Below are 24,261 nucleotides of genomic sequence, written 5' to 3'. Positions count from 1 at the left end.
ACCTATTTTGAAAAATCCAGTTGCAATCTGCTGTGCCAAATTTTCACACCAATTTTTCGTGGGACAAAATATAAGGACAGAGCAAGATTCTTTGATAGTCTCGAGGCAAAGCTGAAGTATATTATCACAGTCAGTTTTCAATTCTGGTAAAATACTTAAAGACCTTATTAGTTTCATATTAATATCATAAATTTCCCCACAAACATGTGCTTGTTCTTTTAAAGGTACTGGTCGGAAGTCAGTAGTGAATAATTCAGCATCCAGCCACTTGGAAATTTGTTTAAGATTGGGAAGAGTAGCAGACATTCCTATTATTTGTATACTAAGATTTTCTTTAATAGATATATATCTGCAAAATGTATATAGAAAATAATATGATTAATTTGCTAAAATATATCAATATTTTGTCATGTCACTAAAGTTAGCAAAGCAATACAAGCAGCCAAAAAAACAAAAAGCATAAAATTAAGTGCAATATTACAAAATTTTGCAAATGTGCAAAATAAATAATGGAGTTAAGAAGGCCACATGAGAATAAGAAAAATTGATTAAACTTATGAAAAAAAAAATTTAATTGGAGGCTCTATAATTACCTCAATTTCGTTAATAACAGTTCCAAAAGATAGCCTCTACTAGAATCCCCAAGTAGGTGTATCTCATCTATGAGTACAGCTCCTACTTCCTTCAATTTCCTCTCCTCCAATAATCTGTTTATCAAACTATTAGCTTTTTCTATGGTGCATATAGCAAACTGTACAGAATTATATCCTCCCGGTGGATTGTAAGATCCCATAAATCCATCTACCCGAATTCCACTACTTTCAAACAAGTCTTGAAAATAGTACATTTTTTCTCTAACTATTGATACGAATGGTAAAATGAAAATAACTCTTTTCTTTTGTTCAGATATCATTTTTGCGGCCAATATTTCTGCTACTAACGTTTTGCCGGCTGACGTAGGTGCTGAATATATCAAATTGCTACCATTTAAAACATTTCCTTGGCTAAGACATTCTACTTGCCATTGGAACATTGTAGTCAAATTTCTAGATTTATATTTCTCCAATACAGCTTCCGGCAAGCCCCATGAAGCCAATTCATTTAACTGATGGGAATTAGGATTATTTGGAATATAATCAGCAACTGTAGGAGTGATATCATTATGTGTTTTATTCACAACATTTTCTTTATCACAGTGGATTTGATAAGAAGTTGTTACATTTTTTTCTAATATTCCATTATTGTTTTTGGTTTGCTGATGTTCTGTTACATTATTTGATACATTCTTTTCCTCCAACAATGATAACTGTGACAGAAAAATAGAATCATCCAATAATATTTCTGTCTCATTTTTATTTTGTTTAGAACTTTCTTTTGAAACCGAAACTTTTGGAGAAATATCTGTGAATTTAGCTGAAAAATTACCATTCTGAGTAAAATTGAAATTTTCAAAAGTATCATTCATAAATAAGTCATTATTCATTGTATCAGACATAAAAGAACTTAATATCAATTTCAGTTGAATTTTAAATTCGTTCATTTGACGTTCGCGTCTTCTTTTCTTAATCTTTGGTGTACACTTTATATAAAAACAGTACATTATACGTTATAGTAGTATAAAATCAATATATAACGTTACTTAATGTTTTTTATGATCAGTAGTAATTACTAAAACGGGTACATTATTAGTATGAACTATCAATATTATTCAAAAAAATAAAAATCAGCTGTATTAATATTTACGATTATAACCAAAAAAAGAAGATAATTATGTCATTATTGTCAAAGTCTATCAAGTTCAACAACCTTATCTGTAATCAGTGACACCAATAGATAAACTGAAAATATATTTGGAATTTTGCAAAAATACTATATGAATTCTAGTTTTATTGTTTTGTAAACAAAAAGACATTAACTTGAGAGTACAGTTATGTGCATTTAATCTCTAATTTCTACTAAAAACCTTGAAATCGACTTTCGGAAAATTACCGTTATGGGACATTGAGGCACTCTCTCTCTCATTCGTGGAACCATGTTAGTCAAGTCTATATCTAAACGCTTGTGTTTGTCCGTAAAAAATGTGGTATTATAAACAATTACATTAAAGTGTATCTATTAAAATAAGTGTTAATAATTACCTTGTTGCGGGATATATTCTAAATATCCTAAATCTTAGTTATTTTAAATGAATTTATTATAGTTAGTTCGAATATTGTTCAGCATGGTTGGTTGACCATCGAGTAGTGGATAACATCAATTTTTGCGATTTTGTGTATGTACGAATTCAAGTAATTAAAACTATATTATTATTATCAAAAAATACCCTAATTTATACAGCAACAAATATACTTTATTTAGAGGTAACATACTTCAATATACGGTTTGTAAGTTTCACAAAAACTGCAAATAATCGCACACCACAAACACATTGGAAAACCCCAAATCTCAGTGACGCAATTAATAACCTCCATTTCTTTTTGTGATAAAAGTGCTCGTCTTAAATTCACTCATTTTGATTTAAAGAAATTAGTGTTACTTTTTTGAGTGAATTATTATTTTTGAGTCACGTTAGTTAATAGTTATTTTGATGGACTTTAGTTCTAAAAGTTGTAACGCCACCAGCGTTAAAAAAATCGTTGTAACTTGTAAATGGCTAACCCGACGAACCCGAGCGATAGGTGGTATTTTACAAAGGAACAGTTAGAAAATACGCCATCAAGAAAATGTGGCTTCGATGCACACAAAGAGCTTTCCAACCGACAGCAAGCTGCAAACTTCATTCAGGATATGGGACAGAGATTGAAAGTGTATCCTTTTTAATACACGGTTTGATTATTACTTTACTTAACTTACAATTTTCATAACTTTTGGGTAATATTTATTAGTCATTGGGAAATTACATATCCTGTAATGTTTATATTTGAAATATTTCATAAAGACTTTTCTATTAAGAAGAATTGATATATCTACTTAATTTTGGAATACATTAGTATCATTTTAGTAAATTTATTTTAGAATCATCTAATAACTTTAACTATACTCCAGATTTTTATACTAGCTGATCAAATTCTTGATAATATTTACTAGTATTTGTTTTGGAATCAGATAAACAACTATATACAAAGTATTAGTAGCAGTTCAACAAACTATGTGCACTTGTAGTAAATTTCCATAAACTTGTTATTTGTGATAAAAATTAGTCATCAAATAAATAAATAAACAAAATATTATTGAAAGTGCCTGAGCATTTAATTATGCACATATTGTAATTTAATTTGAATTGAACTCAAAATCTTCTGAAAATGTAAACTATATTTAGATTTTCTTTCAGCTTTGGAATATGCCATTAGATAAACATAAATTGGCATCATTTTCAGAATAACTACTCTATGGGATATTATTTGGTTTTGAATATTAAAAAAATCATTTTTATCAATTCAGCTGCTGCATTTTATCTTCAATCTTACTCTGTTGAGATCTATCTTGAAATTTTACTTTTATGACTTTTACAAGCTACTTCTTTTAGTACTTGTACAAATTGTAAATAATAAATATTGAATAAATAGTATGTAAACAATGTTTTATGTTCTTTACTTTTTTTGATCTTTTATTTTTTTCTAACACTTCTCTCCAAGCCATTTCGTAAAGTGAAATAGTAGAATTCATAATTTATGATTTGTACAAGATAGTTTTTTTTTTGGAGAGAGTTCTAATTTTTGTCCTGAAATCTCAATATATTCATTTTTCAAATGTTTCTTACTTTCATCAATATTTTTTAAAAAAACTTTTGAACTAGTAAACTGTAGAAAATAAAATAGATGTTAGAAATTGAAACTTTATCTCATTAATTAAAATAAATAATAGAATTAACAGAAAAAATGTCATTTTAGTTCAACTGTGATATGTACTTGAATTACGTGGCAATTTTATTTGAGAATTGATAATTTTCTTCCACATTTTTACAAAATCTTGAGCAGATAATCGATTTTTCTAAATTTTTTTGGAAAATTTGAGTTTCATAACTTAAAAAAATAACCAGATAGAGCAGAAGATATTTATTTACTAATAAATATTAGCAATTGCCCTGTAAAAGAAATCAAACTATTTTATTATAATTTATATCAATTACTTTTCAAGTATTATTTTATTTATTAAATTTTATAAAATCTTTTGGAAAAGTTCACTGGAGTTTGTGGAAATTGGATTTTCTGTCTTCAATATAATGTCGGCAATTAAATGAATAATTATGATGTTTGCTTAAACTCATTAATCAACTTTCATGTGGATTGCTTCCAACAAAATTTTTTAAAACTTTCATTGTGCATCTAATTTAACTTGATGTATCATTTTGCAATGAAACCTGAAACAAAAATTTGATAATTAACGATATTTTTAATAAATAGCTTAATAGCAATTCTCCCTAATGGAACTTCAGTGTATCATATCATTCAGTCTTTTTCATTTATTTGTAAATACCTATTATGCCATGGTTGAATAAAGGTTTGTTTATGTGAGATATTTCAACAATTTTTTTTGTTCCCATATCTATTCTATGATTTTATCGTATTTTTTTGCGAAAATAAAATCAATTGGTAGAAAATATATGGATATTAGTAAAAAAATGAACTAAAATTTGATTTACCACAATATTTTGAATTTATTATTACAAAAATTATTCCAGAAGCATACAAAATATCTAAAATTAAGTGTCACTACATTATAAAATAGGCTTTAAAATGCTTATTTTTTTTTGTTTTTCTAATAAATAAATTATTTTTTAACTTACCTTGAAACTAGAATATTTTAATATATGGCAGATAGGAAATTATAAATAAATTATAAGAAGTTCCTTGATATAACACTCATTTGAACTTCTGAATTATATATTATGAGTAACACTTTTTGAATTAATGAACCAAGCAACTAGTTTTCCAAGTAATGAGTAATAACTGATAACAGAAAATAAGCTTGAGTTGTAAAACATATTAGCCTAATAATATATTGGATAGAAGGTAGTGACTACTATATCATCTATTCATATCACTTTATATAAAAAACTGGATATTTTTTTAAGGATAGAAAAAACAATTTTTAATTTAAGAGTTTCTTAACCTAAACATTAGAAACAAACTGAAAATTGATTGCTTCCTCCATATGTCTTGACCTTGCTCAGTTTTGTACACTTCTTGTTAAATAATATCTGCAAAAGTTGAAGTTACAGTAAAATTAATAAGTTAAACTTGAAGGTTATAAATAATAAACTTGATTGATTTTCAATAGTTACTTCCAAAGTGTGTTTGTTAATAAGTAAATTATCATTTTTCTTGATAAATAATATTTGCAAAAGTTTGGATTACAGTAAAGAAGCGTCAGATTTAGGGAGAGTCTTGTGGGAGCTAATTTTTTGCGAATTACAGCAATTCATTCCTTTTATTAAATTTCAACACGAATAGATTAATAATACAAATAATTTATTGATACCTTTGAATATGCTTAATTTGATCGTAGAATCAGATATGCTCTTGATGATATCTATAGTGAATTGTGAAGCAGAAAGGGCATTCTCATTCTTAAATAGAATAAAAAAATGTATATTGATTGTTGTGCATTGAAACTTAGTTGTTACAGAATATGAATTTCGATGATATAATTGAAAATTTTGCCACAACTAAATCGATAAACAAGTTTATTAAATAAAAATTTTATGTAGCTCATGAAATAAAATTTGAATTTATTTCTACTTATAATTTATATTTAATTTGAATCTACTCTATTACATTTAAAAGAGTTTGAGCTGATTTTGATTTCTTTAAGTGGGTCGATTTTAGTCCCTCTACTAAACCTAAAGGTTATAAATAATAAAAATCGTTCATTTTTCATAGTTACCTACCCCCAAATATATTGATAAGTAATTTATTCTTTTTGATACTTACGCTCAAAATGTGTTTGTTAGCATTTTGAGGCCCGGTGTGGACCATAGGCCCGCAACTGAATTTTCCCCACAGTCCAGAGCGGTCCTGTGGACTGCCCAATTCCAAATCTTCTCCACGGCTCAAGGGACCTTATTTAAATGTGTTTTTCAGTTTGGTTGGACCGTCCTGGGTCCTTAAAACATTACCCTACACTCAGTCCATTTGATTTTTTTTACCTTATAAAACAAAATATAAATAATATATTCTTATTACTTTGATTTTGTATAATATTTTTCAAAACATTTTGCACGTTTTTGTACACTTTACATAAAAGCATCAATCATCGTTTAAAAGATAAAAAACAAACTAAATTTTGTTTTTCCATACTACAAGTGGTATGTACTTTTGAATAAATCTAATGAAAATATTTATTTCGAATAAAAAGTGAAAAATACGATGTTTTTATGTAGGACTCCTCTGGACCCTTGGGAAAGTTCTAACCGTAAACGTTTTGTTTGTTCTCGCTAGTATTTTGTCTATTTCTATCACCTCCTTCGTTTGTCACTGTCACTCTCAAGTATTCAAACTCCAAAATATTTAACATATTTAGTTGTGGCTCATTTGATTTTAACTTCTACGTATTTAATGCAAAAAATATTGAGAGTGAAAATTATTTCTGAACAGAACAAATAAACAGTAGGTCAAAAACAAAAAAGATTTTGTGCTTTCATTTTCATTAGATTCAAATAATAATAAATCATGAAAAAGCTAAAATTTAGTATTCTATTATTTTTTTCGTACGTCCAGTATTTTCGGAGATATTTTGAAGAGCGAAAAATACGAAATAGCAAAAAAATTCGTTTGCCTTTCAAGCTCAAATTTTTCTAAAATTACGCATTTTAAATTGTTCAAACTTCTCGAGAAGGGTGAGGATCTATTTTTGTTGGAGGTTTGTTTTTACTGATTTTTTCGTAGTTGGAACCGATCTTATTTTGATCATATTTTCATGTTAGAGACAATAATATACTTTAAAAAAGATTCCATGAATTTTTCTCGAAAAATGCAAAGTTTTCCCCTTATTTGGTTTTGAATCTTTTAAATGCATTTAACGAAAAAACTAACCATTAACATGCCGTATCTCGGTTCGTGTTGATCGTAGAAAAAATATAAAAAAATGATTTTGTTTGTTTTTTTAAAAGCTAAAATTTTGCTTTCTACAGTTTTTTTCATAAAAATAAATTGTTCGAGTTAATCGGAAAAAAGTCGTCGAAAAGGGTTTTAGCATACGGTGGGATGTTATAGAAAATGATCCTTAGGCTATTCCCTACTTTCTGTGAACATTTCAAGTAAATCCATTTCCTCGACTTTCAACTTCTAAAGCGCTGTATTTGGTTGTCCCTACACCCATATATTGTTGTATATCAGTACAATTTTAATAATTTGTAAGGACGATATTTTCTCAAAAATTTCCTTAACATTATACATATAGATCTCAACTATGTATCAACACAGCCATAGTGTACATGCACCGGTTTTACGTTTTCCATTCGTTCACACACTTCCCTTGGCATCAAATGGCGGCTGCAGCTTTATTTTTAGCAGCCAAAGTAGAAGAACAACCAAGGAAATTGGAATATGTTATCCGTGTAGCAAATATTTGTAAAAATAGCAGAGATACAACTATTGATATTAATTCAGAAAGGTAACTATTATTTAAAATTATATCAAAAGATAATGTTTAAAATAATTATATTTTGAACTTAATCTAAATGTTTCATTTGCTTTATTTCTTCATTTCCAACTCAATCTGAATGTTTCATCTGCTATCATTTTTTTAATTATTATATTTTGAACTCATCTACTTCTTTTTGTTTTTAGTTTCTTTGTATCGAGTTGTGTAAAGACAAATCAAATTCTGAAACGACCAGCAATTTTTTTGGATATTTGATTATACTATTTTGTAGGTACATTGCCCAGTCTCAAGATTTGGTGTTTAATGAGAACGTGTTGCTTCAAACTTTGGGATTCGATGTGGCCATAGATCATCCTCATACCCACGTGGTAAGGTGCTGTCATTTAGTGAGAGCTAGTAAGGATCTAGCTCAAACTTCGTATTTTATGGCTAGTAATAGGTAAGTAGATTCAAATAAAATTGGAAATTTGGAAAAAAATGCTTTTTATCTATTATAAATTTTTGATACTTATTAAAAATGGAAGGCGGCGATGGAATATTAAATAGGACAAAGGATATTGAATAAATATTATTAAAAAATTGTTTAAATGATTTCAAATAAACTCACTTGTTGTTTAATTATATTTTTACCATTGTTACAATAAAAGGCATATTCTATTCGAAATAGATAAAAGGCAATACTTGATTGTTTCCTTTTTAAAATTGATGAAAAAATTTAATTTTAGCTTACATTTAACAACAATGTGTATACAGTACAAACCGACAGTAGTAGCTTGTTTTTGCATCCTGGTTGCTTGCAAATGGTCTAATTGGGAGATCCCGTTGTCTTACGAAAAAAAAGAATGGTATTCCTACGTGGATCCCTCTGTAACAGCTGAGCTGTTACAACAATTAACCGAAGAATTTTTAGTGATATTTGAAAAGTGTCCTTCAAGGCTAAAGGAGAAAATTATGGCCATAGCCGATAATGTTAGTCACATTCCTTCGCACCATATTATCTCGCCTTTTGTAAGAAAATTTCTCATATTTATTATACATAATTAATAACTGACAACTGTGGGAACGTATCGTCACTGAATTATAAAAAGGTGATTCCAGAAAAAAGTTGAGGAGAGACGAAAAATGACAAAATGTATCTTGTCCCCTTTTCGCAACCTTCTTTGAAGAAGAACATCTTGAAAAGTGTCATAATATGTTTTCAAAATTATAAAAGAGGAGAAGTTAAACGAAAAATAAAAAAACTAAAATGAATAAAAAAATATTCTTTTAATTAAAACATTAAATTTACGAACAAACAGTATTTTTGATTTAGAAATTGAGTTTTATTCAGTTTCTTCTTCTTGGTTAACAGTATCTTACTCATCAATATCATCTACCATTTGATATTAGTGAAACGTTCCAATTATTCCTTATAAACAATATTTTTGATTTATAAATTGATTTTAATCATTAATATCATGTACCTTTTGAGAGAAGTGGAATATTCCGTATAAACAATATTTTTGACTCAGAAATTGAGTTTAATTGAGTTTCTTCTTCCCCGGTAACAGTTTTTTCCTCGTCTGTATCATCTAATCGATCAACTATCTGATAAAAGTGAAATATTCCAATTATTCCTTATGATATTGATGGAATTATCAGTTTTTCACAAAATTCTGCTTTATCTTTGCATTTAGAATCAATTCGTGAGCAATTTTTCACTACTGTCATAGTTTGTGTACCAGAAATAAATTTTTTTCAACTCCCTTGTAAAATTTAATTCCCCTTATGAAACGTCCCCGACGAATCTTCAAGTGTGTTCTGAATGGATCCCCAATTTTCAAAACCATTATATTACAATTTAACCACAATCAGTAGATTCGGTTTAGTTCTTGCCAGAGAAATTACTATTTATTGATTTTTTATGAATGTTCCTATAGTCAATAAAAACTTGAGCTCAATGGAGCTGATCTTTGATAAACTTTGATAAATTTATTCTGTCATGGATCGTTGTCACTGTACAGTTTGGCCCCTTTCTTTCACTTCGTTGTTGTTTTACTCCAACCACTCGCTTGCATCTGATTAAATTTCAATTGCGCCTTTCTTTCCATCAAATTCTCCCCATACCTACGAATATTTCGATTTTCATAAACCATTAAAGAACAAGAAGGCATAATTGGGAGAAAGATCCAATAATATGCATCAGAATGTGGAGTAGACAAAACTTTTTGATGTTTGAGATCAGCTACAATAATCTGTGGGTTCTATTTGGTCGCTTTTACATCTGCCCTGTATATATCTGTTAATCAAAAACACAAAAAGAGCGCAGGGGGGCTCTTTACCCCTTTTTGTAACCAACACATCTAATAAAAAACAGGAAAAGGGGGACAAATGGTTTCTTTGACTCCCTTTTGTACATTATATAGAAAAATTATAATATAAAACATCCTGTAGCTATTTTCTTGGTTATACAGTTTGTAGTTACCCCCTTTTTACAGGGTGTAAAGGACCTTTATTCAACCAAATTTATCGATAAAAATATTATTTGGCATTGCAATTCAAGGACGATATAGATTCATGCGATTTTAATTTTTTTTTACTATATAACAACACGTTCCGATGTTGCCAGTTTTATAAGATTTTCGAAAGGGATGCGAAAATTTAGGTATATAATTTTATAGGATGATCCTAAGAAGAAGCATCAACCAGAGGAAGGGAAAGACGGACATTCCCACAGATCTTCTGGTTAGTTATAATTTTATTACAATTTTTTCCAAATTCCATACTGTTCATAATTATTTAATAATCAATAGGGTTTTTTATTACCAAATAGATCAAGTTATTATTAACACCAAAGTTGAAATTTGTAAATTTTTTTGTTCTTTAGGTTCCGATAATGACCCTCATAAGCACAGATCATCGCGACCACACGAAATGGGTACCACTAGCAGTAGTAGTAGTACTGGTAACAGTACCCAGCATCATAGAGAAAGAGACAGGGAGAGGGAACGTCGCGAAAGACAACAACAACAACAAAAAGCTATTGTGGGAAGCGGTAGTAGTAGTAGCAGCAACTCCGCAGGTGGTAACAGCAGTAGTATGAAGTCTTCTTCTCATCATAGCAGCAGTAGTGGTCATCATAGACCAGAACGACCGCCTATGGATCCGAAAATGAAACCACCGTCGCGACCTCATTCCATGCCCTATCCACAACCCAAGGATATTCTAAGAGAAGCAGCAACGAGAGATTCGCCGTTCGGATTAGCTAGAGATTCTAATAGAGATTACACCAAGGAACCTCATCTGGCACGTTCCGATAACAAAGATCCTAACAAACGCGATTACCAGTATAAAAATAATAATCAAAATCCGGATATGAACAATACAAATTCGTACAGCGACGCAAGATTGAACTATTCGTCGGAAAAACAAAGACTCGATTCTAATGGTAGATCTAGAGTAGATCCGAATAAATTAACTTCGAATACGTCTCGTAATAGACAAGACGAATCGAAATCTCATTTAGAAAATATTAAGAAACATTTAAGTGCGGCACCTCAGGATAAAAATAGTAGTTATCTTAATAAACCGGTTGCCGGTAACGAAATACCGAAATCCGTCCCGAAGACTAACGTAACCCCGGTTAATTCTAATAACAATGTGAAAGTGACTAATACGAACAGTGGTACTTATGCTCCGCCTATTAATAGCGATATCAAACCGAAAATTGAACCGATCGTCGTTAAAGAAGAGGTACCGACACCTCACGTCATTAAAAGACCGAGTTTGTTTTCCCCCGAAAAAACTCCTCCGCAAAAATACAGTGTTCCTAATAATACCGCGACCGATAATATTATGTCATTCGTTTCACCTCTAACGTCTCCGGTGGCTATCAAACGGGAGAGAAATTATTCCAGTAGTTCTGAACCAGAGTTAAGGCCGGTTATGAAGAAAATTGATCAAGTTGAAGGGTTCGAAACTTTGATGCGCGATAACACGATAGGAATTGATAAAGATAGACAAACGCCCGATCACATAAATAAAATTATTGAAGATAACAACGCCGTCAATGTTCAGGATATTAAACAACAAATCGAGAGTAACGGCGATGATAGTACCGCTAATAATTCTAGGTGAGTTTTTTAAAATTCTTAAATTTACCTTTTCATTCTTGATATTTATGTTTCTTGTAATTCTCGTTCTCAATTGCCCTTCTATTGAAAGTTCTCACTTTTTTTAATCCTGTTCATTGCCCACAACCCTCTTAGGACCTTACTCTTTTATACTTTTGGTTTTTTTTCCAGTTTTTAATTACTTTCTCTCTTAGATCTTGTATTACTTTTGTTATACCATATTTTCTTTGGTCTTTGATTCTATTACTTCTTTTTACCACATTTTCTTTGGTCTGTACATTTTTCTTCTTTGTTCTTTTCTATGTTTGTCATTTTTTATTCTAAAATGCCTGCATTCTCTGTATGTGAAGTGATTTATGTTCATTAATTCAAATTTTTGGTTTTTGTTTTCCAATGCTGAATTATTTTATCTCTTAGGTCTTCTATTACTTCTTTTTACCATATTTTCTTTGGTCTGTATATTTTTGTTCTTTGTGCTTTTCTATGTTTGTCATTTTTATTTGGATTTCATCATTTTCAGCTCTGCTTCTCTAAATATATTTCTATTATTTCCCTTTTCTTTACTCTCAGTATCTTTTTGAGTATTTTCCTTTTTCATAAATTCAATTTCTTTAATCAGGTTCACTTATCGGTCTTATTTTCTAGAGATCTTATTTTGCCTTCTTAAAAATATATTTTTAATGTAGTATTTTAGTATTGGACTTGTTGTAAATTTAATACTTTTGTCCTTTACTTCTAGTGTGGTGTTGTAATTTTTAATAATTCCATTTTATTTTTGTTTTTAATGGTGATATTTTTCTATAGTTCTATAGCTTATTCCCTTATTTTTTATTGTATATTTGAGTTCTGTGCCTCTGCTTTGTCAAGTGTCCATATTTTGTTTCCATTGTTCTTTTCCTTTATGGTATTGTCGTTTTTATAAATCCATTTTTTTCTTGATGATATTTTTCTACAGTTATGTCCGTTGCAGTCTAGAAGATCCCCCAATTTCTTGTTTCCATTATCTTTGACTGTGCTCTGTTAAGTATCCCTATTTTGTTCCCATTGGTAAAGTTTCTACTTCTTATATAGCTTTGGACTTGTTTTAATTTAATTACCTTTTGTCTTTTCCGATATGAAAATTCCAACATGATTTCTTTGTGGTATTGCTATTTTCATATATTTAGTTAATGTTTGTTTTCGATAATGATATTTTTCCTTAAGTACTCCCATTTTGATTTGCAAGATTTTCCAATTGCTTCTTTCCATTACCTTTATTCAACATCCTTCGAAGATATTATCAGTTTATTTATGTTTTCGTAGATTGATTCCATCACTTTTTGCTTTTTATCATCTTTTCTGTGCATCAACAACTTCTTGTCGATTCTGAACTTTTACATCAACTCTTTTTAGATATTCTGCACCCTATTACCACCATTTATGTCTATTAATATTTTATATTGACCCATTTTATTTCTCAATAGTTTTATTGTTTTTATTTTTTAGGTTACCATCACTTCCACAGCCAACAGTTAATGGTCTGGTATCTACTGATCCAACCGTCATTAGTAACTTGTTGAAAGAAGCCTCTACGGTTTCTCATCTACCACCAGTTATAAAAACCGAAATTGTAACAGAAGCGCAAACTGACAAAAACCATTATCATCATAAAAGTAAAAAGAAGAATAAAGATAAACACAAACACAAAGATAAAAATAGAGAGGACAAGGAAAAGAAAAAGAAGCATAAAGATAAAGAACGCGAGAAACATAGACACAGAGAAAAAGTACCGGAAGTTACGCCGACTCCAGCTATCGAACCACTCGTTTTGAAAATCCAGAAAGATAAAATAATTAGGGATTCGCCTTCCCAAGGACTGAAAATCAAAATACCGAAGAATAAGATAAATACCGAAAATATTTCAGAATTATCTCATAATGCAGCACCTATAGTCGCCCCTATTACGGAGGGCATCAAATTGAAGATTCCCAAAGACAAGCTCAACAATTGCCCCAATTTGGACAGTAGCATGTCGAGGAAAAGAGAGCGGGATAGAAAGGTAAGTAATTTATTGTATAAAAGTTTGTAATGATGGAATTTTTTTTCATTTGATTAAAAAAATTTTGTATGACAATGCCTAGAACAAAAAATTTTGCATCAAGACACTTCACATCAATCCACAATTCACAAATAAGTCTTCCACTGTTACTAAAGTGAAGAGCTACTGCAAGATGGAGTCCTATCACCACCCCTGTGGTCATTGATAGTGGACAACATTCTCACTAGACTTGGCAGCGCTGGATTTACAATTCTAGGTGACAAGGATGATCTATTAGTGGTAGTAAGGGGCAAGGGCAAACATGAAGGCATAATCTCTACTCGGATGTCAACGGCCCTAAACACAATTAAAAACTGGGTTGATGAACAGTAACTCTCTTTCAACCCCAAAGATAAGCGCACCTCTGTCCTTAATGAGACTGTCCAATGAAATAAGAGTCATCCTGGATGAAACACTCACTAGATAAGATAATCTCCAAGCCAGTCTGGGTATATGGACTTGTGGCAAAACATGAGGAATAAAGTTTGGATGGTATACTGCAGCACTTGTTTGGTGGTCGAAAACTGAACAAATAACAGGTCAGGAAAAAACTCGATACAGCTGAGAATCAGTGACAAACCAATGAATCAAATGCACAGCATGATGGACAAAGATGTTCCATTCGAAGTGGTAGTCGATGACTGCCAATCATCGGTTAATAAAAATCTTCAGTAGGCTCGAAATGTATCTCTCTGATACAAAGGGGGCTCAGCAGGATTGGGCATTTGTAGATCCAAATGGAAGCTCTCCATACTACTAGAAAAATCTATTTTTCAAGTTGACTTGCTAGCAATAAAAAAATGTTTAGGAACTTCTCCAAAAAGCGCATTCAAATTCTATCAGCTAGATATGGAGTGCATGTCCAAACTAGTGTGGAAGTTGAAACAAATTTTAGAGTACTAGCTAACAAAAACAAAGTAAACCTGACAATGAGGAAGCGGGCAGCCTTGGCACAAAAAGAGGAGAAAGCGCCTACCGTGGTTTAATGAGATGACATGAATAACGAACTGAATGGTTGGCTAAAGAATCACTGGAGAAATTCCAGACCTAAAACAGTCCCAAAGATCCATAACTATATCAGCTGAAGAACTTCTCACGATGACCAGTAACGACATCAAACTGGTGGCCACTGTCCCGTCCTGTCCATTTCACTAAACGGCGTAAATATGTTGAAAGAGTAGTACTAACATCTTAGGAAATGGGATATAGAACAATGAGATGTCTAGTCTTTTACTATAGATGCAAAATGGCTGTAAAGTCAACACAACTCCCGAAACAACCTAAGAAAAGTGCATTCTTTATATTAAACAAAATTCAAACAATTAATCATTCCAAAGCTTTGAAAAGTATTGAGTGAATTTGTAAATTTCAATGATGTTCGTCTTTGATAAGTCTGGGACTGGGGATTTTTTGTGTCCAGGTCCTAACCATAGGCCTACAAATGAAATCTGCTCTGTTTTAATTCCATGTAAATTGAAATACGATTTTATTTTTGACATAAGTCAAAAGTCGGGGAAAAATTTTTCTAATCATTTGTTAAAATATTTTGACTTTGAATTAATTCCCAAGAAGTGTTTTTTTCTATAATTCTTTTTATTAATAGATAGTTTTTTTTTGTGAATTTCCAATTTACAATGAATCTGAGTCATATTGAAGTCGTATTCATTATTTTTTCTCTATTGATACATTTTTTTTCAGGACCGGATTTCTCCGGATGGTCCTCCAGCGAAAGTGTCAAAATCCAGTATTAAAGAAGCAAAAACGAACGGAAAATACTCCAATAATAATAAGGTAAGCCCACCTAACGTAGTTAACAACAATCAAATTGTTCAACAACAGATGAATCAACAAAATATTGTAATTAACCAGCAACAGGAGTCGACTAATAACTACCAAAAAATGTTTTCGACACCACCCCCACCGCCGCCACCACCACTACCACCTATTCCATTACAAAATCCGGCACATACACAGATGTATTATTACGATCGAATGCCGCCTCTACCAATGCCCAATTTGAATGTACCACCTCCCTCTTATAATATGTATAATTATTATAATCAGAATTATATGTATCAAGGGGCCGGGATGTATAATCACCCCCCTATGATGCACGGGCCCCCGTTAATGCATAATAATAATTCAATCCCTCCTTTACCGATGGACGCGCCGCCACAACTACCTCCGCCACCACCTGAATAAGGGAAAACTTTCTCTGGAAAGGGGCGAAGAAATATTAGTTTCATACAAGCTGTTTAAGAGGGATGATTTAATTATGATTTTTTGGCATAAATTTGGTTGATTGATTTAATCAAATTTCTTTTATATCGCTCTGTCAATAAAAAATCAAGAGGGGTTGATGACGTTTCTGAGAAGTTTGAAATATATTTTTGTTTACAAATTTCGAACTCATTTTGTTTTTTGCATTCTCTTTATTTTCCCAATCAAAAATCTTTTTCTTATAGAAAAAATTGAATATAGAATCATCCATATGGTTCAGAATTCAAACTATTGTCATACTACTGCTCCTAAACATGATTCATCTTGCATTTACTAGCGATCATTAGATTTAAATTTTTTTTCCATTATTAATAATTTTTTTACTTACATTGTTGTTACCTGGGTTTTATCTGTAAACTTCCATTTATCTTTGTGCTTTTATACTTTCACTTAGTAGCTACACTAAATTTTTAGTCTCATTAGGTCATTTTGATCTGGAATATTTCGATGTTAAAATAAATGGTGTATCCTGTCTTTGTACTTTTGGGTATATTTGTTGAATTCTTTTTGCTACGTTGAGGTCCCATATACATATTTGCAGAGTTTTCGGAAGTTGGTAGTTCACTGGATAGCGTCCAGTGAGCATCCCAGTAACTCTTCTTAACTCAATGACAGGATCTTTTGAAACCAGTTGGTAAAATGAGAAATAAATCTCTTTAAGTCGTCTTGAAGGAGTAGCTGGAGCATCTCGAAGTTAAAATAGATAGTGTATCCTGTCTTCGTAGTTTTGGGTATATTTGTTGAATTCTTTTTGCTATATTGAGGTCCCTTTGTATTTTAAATATAGTATGGAGCATCCAGAATACTACGAAGTAATTTTTTGATATTTTGAAAGGGTACTGTTTATTGATCTTGCACAGCCTCTGAGATGTAGTCCGTGTGCCCAAATCTGTCTATAGGGGTGGATTACTCTCCTTGTTATAGTTTTTTTGTCGGTCCTAGCTTTGTTTGTCAGCTTTATTCTCCATCATTTTTTATTTCTGCATTTCGCTTTCCAGTCTACCATTTCTAGGATTGTGGTATCTTCTTCGATTTGGTTTTTCCAGGTAATTCACTATATTTTGTCTACATCTTCCAATTAATGTGATATTTTTCTTTCCAATTTGAAAAAATGTAATTAAATCACTTATTATCTACTTTAGACTCTTCATTTTCTTGATCTTCTCTTTTTCTTTTACTTTTTTTACTGTTGGATATTTTTATCAGAAAAAAAATTAGTGGGAAATTTGATGATTGTTATGAAATATTTCTTCCTATGCTTTGCCCCTTTCTTCACTTAATTTAAAATGTAGTAGAAAATTCAATTTAGTTTTTTTAACTATTAAATAAATGAATATAAAATCGGGTTTATTACATATAATGTAAAAACTAGATAAAAAAATTAAAAAATTTCTTATATTAAGAATATAGAAAAAAAATAATTATATTTACTTTAAAAAAGTATACTAGAGTCCGTTAGTACTGATTTTCTTTTAACCCCTTAACTATTCAGCGATAATATAGGATGAGTTATAATTTAAACCGATATTTGTTTGTAAAAAAGACATTTTAAAAAATTTATACGATTATTGTTCTTTGTTATGGGGTTGCAGCATTTTTAAAAATCTTCATTTATAAAATGTTAACCACCCTATTGTATTTAATTTTATTGTTAGGGGTAGCTCTAATGTAGGTTCAAATGTCTTAACTAATATATATTCTCCTTTACCATATAACTTATAAATTAATATACATCATCCTGTATTAAATTTGAATATGATTTCAATTTCGAAATAATCTTGACTGAATTTTCTGTAATTTGAGGGATATTTTTTTAATTCTATGAAATAAAACCTCGCCCCGACAATATTCCTTTCTTTGCGGTCCAATAAAATGAAGATTCGTATAATAATTCGAAGGAAAATCCTGTTTCTAGCTTACATTTAAAGGATTTACTATTAGAAAATGATTTAATTGGATGTGGGGACATTATATAGATAAACAGTTTGTTATTTATATATAAAAAAAAATAAAAAAATGTAGAGATAAAATTTCCTTTCAAATTTAAATTAATTTTGATATTCTTGCAATTAAAACAAAGGTATTTGTAATGAACAATTCAAATTTGTAGCTCGAAAATTAATAGTGTATAAAAAAATAAATGAGAATTGTTTTTTTTTAATCATATCTACAAAGTCTAACAACTAACCTCAAAATTATATAGATTTTAGTTTTATTTGAAAGTTTTGTATCATTAAATTTTTTTTTCCTTTTGAGGAAATATTGGAAAGAAAAATTAGTTAAAAAATGTTTAAGTGATATAAAACATTTTATTAAGAATTCTCAACCTCTACATTTTATTATTAAGATTTTCTCTTACATATCTTTTTATTTTTGAGATATTTTTCGAGAAAATGTTTTCTGTATGGTTTTAATTATTTTCAATCCCCAAATGACTTAATTTTTCAACTAAAAATCCTTTAAATATATGTGGCAATGAATTTTATTAAAAAATTTTATTGGACTACTGTAAGCATGATTCCAATTGCTACTGTAGCATCTAACTATACTAAAACATTATCAATATTTTTAACTTTTATTACTAATTACTTGATGAATATCACACTTTGTGTCAGTTTTTTATATTAAAAAAATCAAATACAAACTTTTAAGGTTCCCTGAGCGTTTTAAAACAATTTTCTGTAGCTCAGTTTGTCATTTTCATCGTACCATTAAAAACTTGGAAGCTAGGACTGTTTATTAACTACCCCAAGTTTTTTATTTCAATTTTTTGGTTTAATAAACAAAATAAAATCCATCATTTACAGTTTGCTTATGTTATTCATGCAGTACTAAACTATATTTCGGTACCAATTAATATGCAAACAGATATTGTTACATAGTTTATTCATTTGAGGTACTCTTAGCATTTTATAACAATTTGCTGTAGCTTGGTTTGTTATTTTCACCGTACCTTTAGATACTTAGAAGTTAGGAATGTTTATTAGCCACCCCAAGTTTTTTTTGGATTTTTGAAGTTCTGTATTACCAAAAATTGATTTATATTTACACTGAGAAAAATATCTTTCATATTTATTATATTATAATACAATTTGTGATGTTCACTGGCGATTGATAATAATAATAATAGTTCCCTCACTTATTTCTCTAATCGCATGTACCACTAACTTTCCCTTTAAATATTAGTATGTAAAGTTGTGCCACACCGTACATTTTTAAATATCCTTAGATAAGTAAAGTATTTATTAATTTTTTTTTTAAATTTATATCATTAGATTATTAGTTATTTGCTAATTGTTATTTTTTTTTGGTAGTTTATTATTATTATATAAATATATTTACTGTTGATTTTTTAAAAATTTGTAGACGGTAATAATAAAAATAGAAAAAATTGTATTTCACAATATCGACGTTGTTCTGGAAATAGTCACTAAGTCCAAAAAGTCACTTTGAAGTGATACAGTTGTAAGGTTTAGAGTAAATTAAGCAGCGCTGTAGATGAATTATTAGGCACTACCACAACTACATGTAGTACTTAATGAGTTTTTTTCAGTCTGTAGATTCGTTAATTTCAAATAGAGTGGTGAGAATCTATTAAATTGCTGAAAATTAGAGTCGGTGACTTTTGCCACAACAACGACACGTTCTTGAGATCAATAACCACTTAGACTAATCTGTTGATGACGATTAAACCTGAAGGGATGTATCGGTTGGTACTGTATGTACTAAAACAGATAGAAATCCTTGGAGGGGTTCCAAAAATTCACAATCCAATAAATCTTGAGTAACTACTAGTTGATTTATTCAATTTTTAATATGTGAAATATAATTTTTTAATTCTTTATTTTCTTATAGACCATTTTCACCACTGATTCGATAGGTATACAATTAGGAATAATTTTACAATGTTTGCATGCTGTTGTTCCATTTTGTATTTTTTTTTTGTTAGCATGGTATATTTTTGCGAGTGTGATGCAATTGAAAAAGTAGTAATGTAAAAACATTTTGAGATATGTGTAAATATTGTTGTCAATTTATTTATTATTATTTTTTTTTAAATAAATGTTTACGAAAATTCAAATTTTTATTTGCGAACACCAAATATCTCAAATTGTGAACCTGTAATGTAGTTAGAATAATCAAGGTAAGCAATTATTATATTTTATTTAACAATAAAATCAAAGTATGATATGGAAAATTACAATTTTTTTGTTAGTTTATACAAAGTGATAGATAAATTTAAAAAGTATTTTCCGGAGACCAAATTTGAAAACTGGGTCATTTATTTTCTTAAATCGTTTAATTTTTGCAAATTGAATACTTTAGTTTATTATAAGGGGGTTTACAAGATTGCAGTAGCTTGGAATAAATAGTAAAAAAATTGTAACTAATTTAGTACTTTTTTATATATAAATAAATAAAAATAGGTTTCAATTTTCGATTAGTTATAAACATGATTGTTTAGATTAGATTAGATGTGCTAGAGTCTAAAGGCCGTGAATCTACCTCGCTAACACTTTGACTTATTGATGTATAGTCTACCCTGGACTGTTCATCAGATTTTGTGAAGTGAAATGAATGTTTAGTTGACTTAGTACTTGAGCAAATAGGCCTTTTAGTCAGTAGTTTTTTCAAGTAAATAGAAGGTTTTGTTTTTCGATTGGTTATAGATATGATAGCTCAGTTCATTTGACTATTGAAGTTTTAGTTTCGATTAGCAACAATTCATTGAAATGTCATTTCATCATCCTCATACAAGAACCGAGTAAATTCAATGATTTAGTACTTGAGCAAGTAGGCCTTTTAGTCAGTAGTTTTGTGAAGTAAATAAAAGTAGGTTTTGTTTTTCTATGAGTAGATCAACTATTTGAAAACTTGTAGAAAAGCAGTAAAACAAAGGGAGAATTATTTTATTTATTGATTTGAGTACTTGTTTCAGTTACACCGGAATCGTGTGAATCCCCTTTATCACCAGAATGAGTTGTTATGAGCAGAATCTAATAATTGATTTAAAGCCTAAATATAATGAATAATAAAATAATGGTTGGAAATCACATTTCCCTATATATAAAGATACTTAATATCGAAATATGATTAAAATTTTATAAATGAAAATGAAATTTATGTTTGCAGATGTGATAATGTTAAATTTAAGTCACTCGCTTGAATTTTCAGCACCGAATCAGCTTCAGCTACACTACAAAATTGCAAAGCTAGTTATTTTCAACCGAACCATGGTTTTATATCAACACATGCTATTTATTTATACATTATGAATATTTAGTTGAATTTTTTTAAATGGGGGCAAAAATTTATCTAATGGGGTTGAAACGTTTAAAAAAGGATTGCTAATTATATGTGGTGGTGGTTTCCCGAATTTATATTATATCGTTACCGTTTTTGTTTTATGTTGTGATGTAAGATGCTTTGAATTTTTGTAAAGAACAGGTCCGGACTGGGTGAGGCATATAAAAAAGGTTTTACATGTTTTACATCTAAACTTGAGTCGAAAATGAAGAAAAGTGTTTTTTTTTCTCTTAAATCGGTTGGTTTAGTAACAAAAAAGTTGAATTTTTGCTTAACAAATGTCATATTATTTAAACTTTTGATAATAAAATAAATACAAAACGACTATTAGGTGAGGGTAGCTCACTGCTTTCGTTTTGAGGTTATATTTCGATTGTTCAAGGTAGTATTTTGTATATTGACGTCGATTAACTGATTTAAGTACGTAAAAATATTTTTTTGTGTATTTTAAATAAATAAGTCATAGATTTTAATTAATATTATCTAATCAAAATATTTTTGAATAGTATTTATTGAAATTAATGATTTTCAACTTTCTTATAATTCATTTGTTTTCAATTTCGTTTTCTTTTTTATCACAATAATTTTAAATCAATATAAACAGCATTTTCACAACATAATATTGATTAATTAATTGTTTGATCAATTATTGTCGAATTTTTTTATATCTTTCATTATTTAATTATGCCAATATACAAAGTACTAAAGATGAGTATCGAAAATAGTTAAATGACGTTTCGGAGCGGTAATTTGGGTATTAGGTCCGTCGGGACGGTCCAGTCCGGGCCTGAGCAGACGGATGTCGTATTAAGGAGATTTGGTGCTTTACAGGTGGTGCAATCAGGTGAAGGCGCAACGTCACTATCGATACACAGGTTGGCCGAATCTAAGTATACACACAAGAGTTCCACGTCCTAGATAAGTGACTTACATACATACATGATGTTCCTTTTTTTATCGGGAACACCCTGTATACGAAGTAGAATTACAGAATCTGGGTGTCAAATATTGTGGTTCCTCACGATTTGGAGAAAATAGTTGGAGAATCGTGTTGATTATGGACTACAACAATTTCTGACTATTTTCTGATACAATTTTTGTTTAAGTTTTTTTTTTAGTTACAACATAGGTTTAGAGACTGATTTTTTTTTTCTATTTGACAAGCGACGGACGAATTTATATCTTGCTTCAACAAATTATAAAAAAAATTACATAAATTTTTATTCCAAAAAAAGTTATACAATCGTTCTTTTTATTTAAAATGATTATTTTATTTAAGCCATTTTTAATTTATTTATATACAAAAAATTATTTTTTATAATCCATTTGTTTAGCGAAGTGAAAGCAATAATGATATGGTGTTACAGGGTGGTTATAACATTTACACTTTTATATAGTTTTATGGTATATTTTTTTATGTGTAATTCTTATATTTACTATATATACAATCTGTTTCTTTTTTTACTTTACAGAGTGTAGGGGTGTTAATTTGACAATTTAGATAATTCCTTTTAAAAAGTTTGCAGTTCTTTTCATTTTCCTCATAATTTTTCGCTTCAACCCGTGATTTTTCCTTTTTTATGATTTTTCCTTTCGTATTGTCCCATGCTGCTCGGTGTCTTCCTTTTTTCTGACATTTTCCTTTCCCATATTTTCTTGACTGGCATAGGTGGCCCCACCAAATTAGTTGTGTCCTTTGTATTTATTCCTGTATGAGTTCAACGTTTAAATCTTATTTTCTCTTTTTTAAGATTTTTCCTTTCTTGTTGTCCTATGTTGCTCGAGGTCTTCCTTTCCCAAATTTTCTTAACTGGCACTGTGTTATCCATCCTTTGTAGATGGCCCCCATCAAACTAGTTGTCTCCTTTGTATATACATATTAATATTTGGGTTCAACGTTTAAATTTTATTTTCCGTTTTTTAAGATATTTCCTTTCTTGTTGTCCCATGTTGCTCGAGGTCTTCCTTTCTCCTGACATTTTCCTTTCCCATATTTCCTTAACTGGCACTGTGTTATCCATCCTTTGAAGGTGGCCCCCACCAAACTAGTTGTCTCCTTTAGGTTCAACGTTTAAATCTTTTTTATGTGCGATTTTCTGAGTGTATCTCTGCTGTAACACTTTTGCTTTTTGTATTTTTCTGTAAATATCAAAGATTCACAGCCATATGCGAGAATTTCCTTTGGAGATTTCTTTTCTTGTTAATGAAACCTCCTCTATTCTATAGTTAAATTCTAAATCCAGTCTTCTTGTTTTTTCTAGCATAATTCCTATGTATTGGAAGCTACTAACTTGTTCTTTAAACTTCTCTTCAACTCTGATTTCAATTTTTTCTTTTACATTTTCCACGACCATAACTTTAGTTTTCTTTTTGTGCATTTTCATTCCGTTTTCTTTGAATACTTGGTTCCAGTTGTTTAAATTTTCTTGTAGATCCTTCTGATTATCTGCTATAATTATCATATCATCTGCATATTTAGTTGTCGAAATCCATTATGAAGAGGTTTAGTTTTTTTTTGTACTTCTAAATTATTCATCCATGAAACCTAAGGATAATAATGGACTCAGACTGTCTCCTTGTCGCACTCCTTCATCTGTTGTGGACGTCTTTGATTTCATGTTTCTTTATACGGGCAATTAGTGACTAGTGGGACTTTATCGAAAGCTTTTTCCATATCTAAGAATGTATAATGATTTGGATCTTGCCATTATTCTATAAATTATTTCTTTTGTAGTGAACTCATGATCTTTTGCTCTTCTGCTTTTCCTGAATTCACTTTGCATCCTTTCCAAAGTTGGTTCTATTTTAGCTCGCAGCTCTTTTAGTTTTGCACTGGTCGTATCAAAACCATTCTTTTCTTGAGACTTAAGAAATATGTAT

The 24,261-nt window shown here is 29.9% G+C and overlaps 2 protein-coding genes across 6 annotated transcripts in view; one reads left to right on the top strand and one right to left on the bottom strand.

The window, feature by feature from the left end:
- LOC130451904 (DNA polymerase theta) overlaps positions 1 to 2,450 on the bottom strand; it is a 13,263-nt gene extending 10,813 nt beyond the window's left edge. For 3 of the 4 annotated variants that reach the window (XR_008910805.1, XM_056791259.1, XM_056791265.1), the window contains exons 1-2: positions 594 to 1,617; positions 3 to 349 (exon numbers count right to left, since the gene is read on the bottom strand). Coding sequence is in view for 3 of the 4 variants with exons in the window: in XM_056791259.1 (XP_056647237.1) it covers positions 3 to 349; positions 594 to 1,600 (1,354 nt within the window). In the remaining variant the exon portion in view is untranslated. Of the gene's footprint in view, positions 1 to 2; positions 350 to 593; positions 1,618 to 2,138 lie in introns of those variants that run through there. The other variant, XM_056791271.1, reaches the window with a different exon arrangement.
- LOC130451920 (cyclin-T) lies at positions 2,021 to 24,261 on the top strand. Of its 2 annotated transcripts, XM_056791283.1 has the most exons (9): positions 2,222 to 2,807; positions 7,402 to 7,614; positions 7,877 to 8,044; positions 8,331 to 8,613; positions 10,266 to 10,329; positions 10,472 to 11,717; positions 13,203 to 13,755; positions 15,493 to 15,585; positions 22,213 to 24,258. In XM_056791283.1, the coding sequence occupies exons 1-9, from the start codon at positions 2,650 to 2,652 to the stop codon at positions 22,297 to 22,299; spliced, it is 2,865 nt and encodes a 954-aa protein (XP_056647261.1). In that variant the 5' UTR covers positions 2,222 to 2,649; the 3' UTR covers positions 22,300 to 24,258. The 2 variants fall into 2 exon arrangements, with proteins under 2 accessions (XP_056647255.1, XP_056647261.1); XM_056791277.1 differs by having other exon boundaries at positions 2,021 to 2,807; positions 15,493 to 24,261.

The sequence above is a fragment of the Diorhabda sublineata genome, chromosome 1 (genome assembly GCF_026230105.1).
Source record: "Diorhabda sublineata isolate icDioSubl1.1 chromosome 1, icDioSubl1.1, whole genome shotgun sequence".
NCBI classification, from domain to species: domain Eukaryota; kingdom Metazoa; phylum Arthropoda; class Insecta; order Coleoptera; family Chrysomelidae; genus Diorhabda; species Diorhabda sublineata.
Note: the sequence above shows the minus strand (reverse complement) of the source record. Positions and strands in the feature narration are given on the sequence as shown.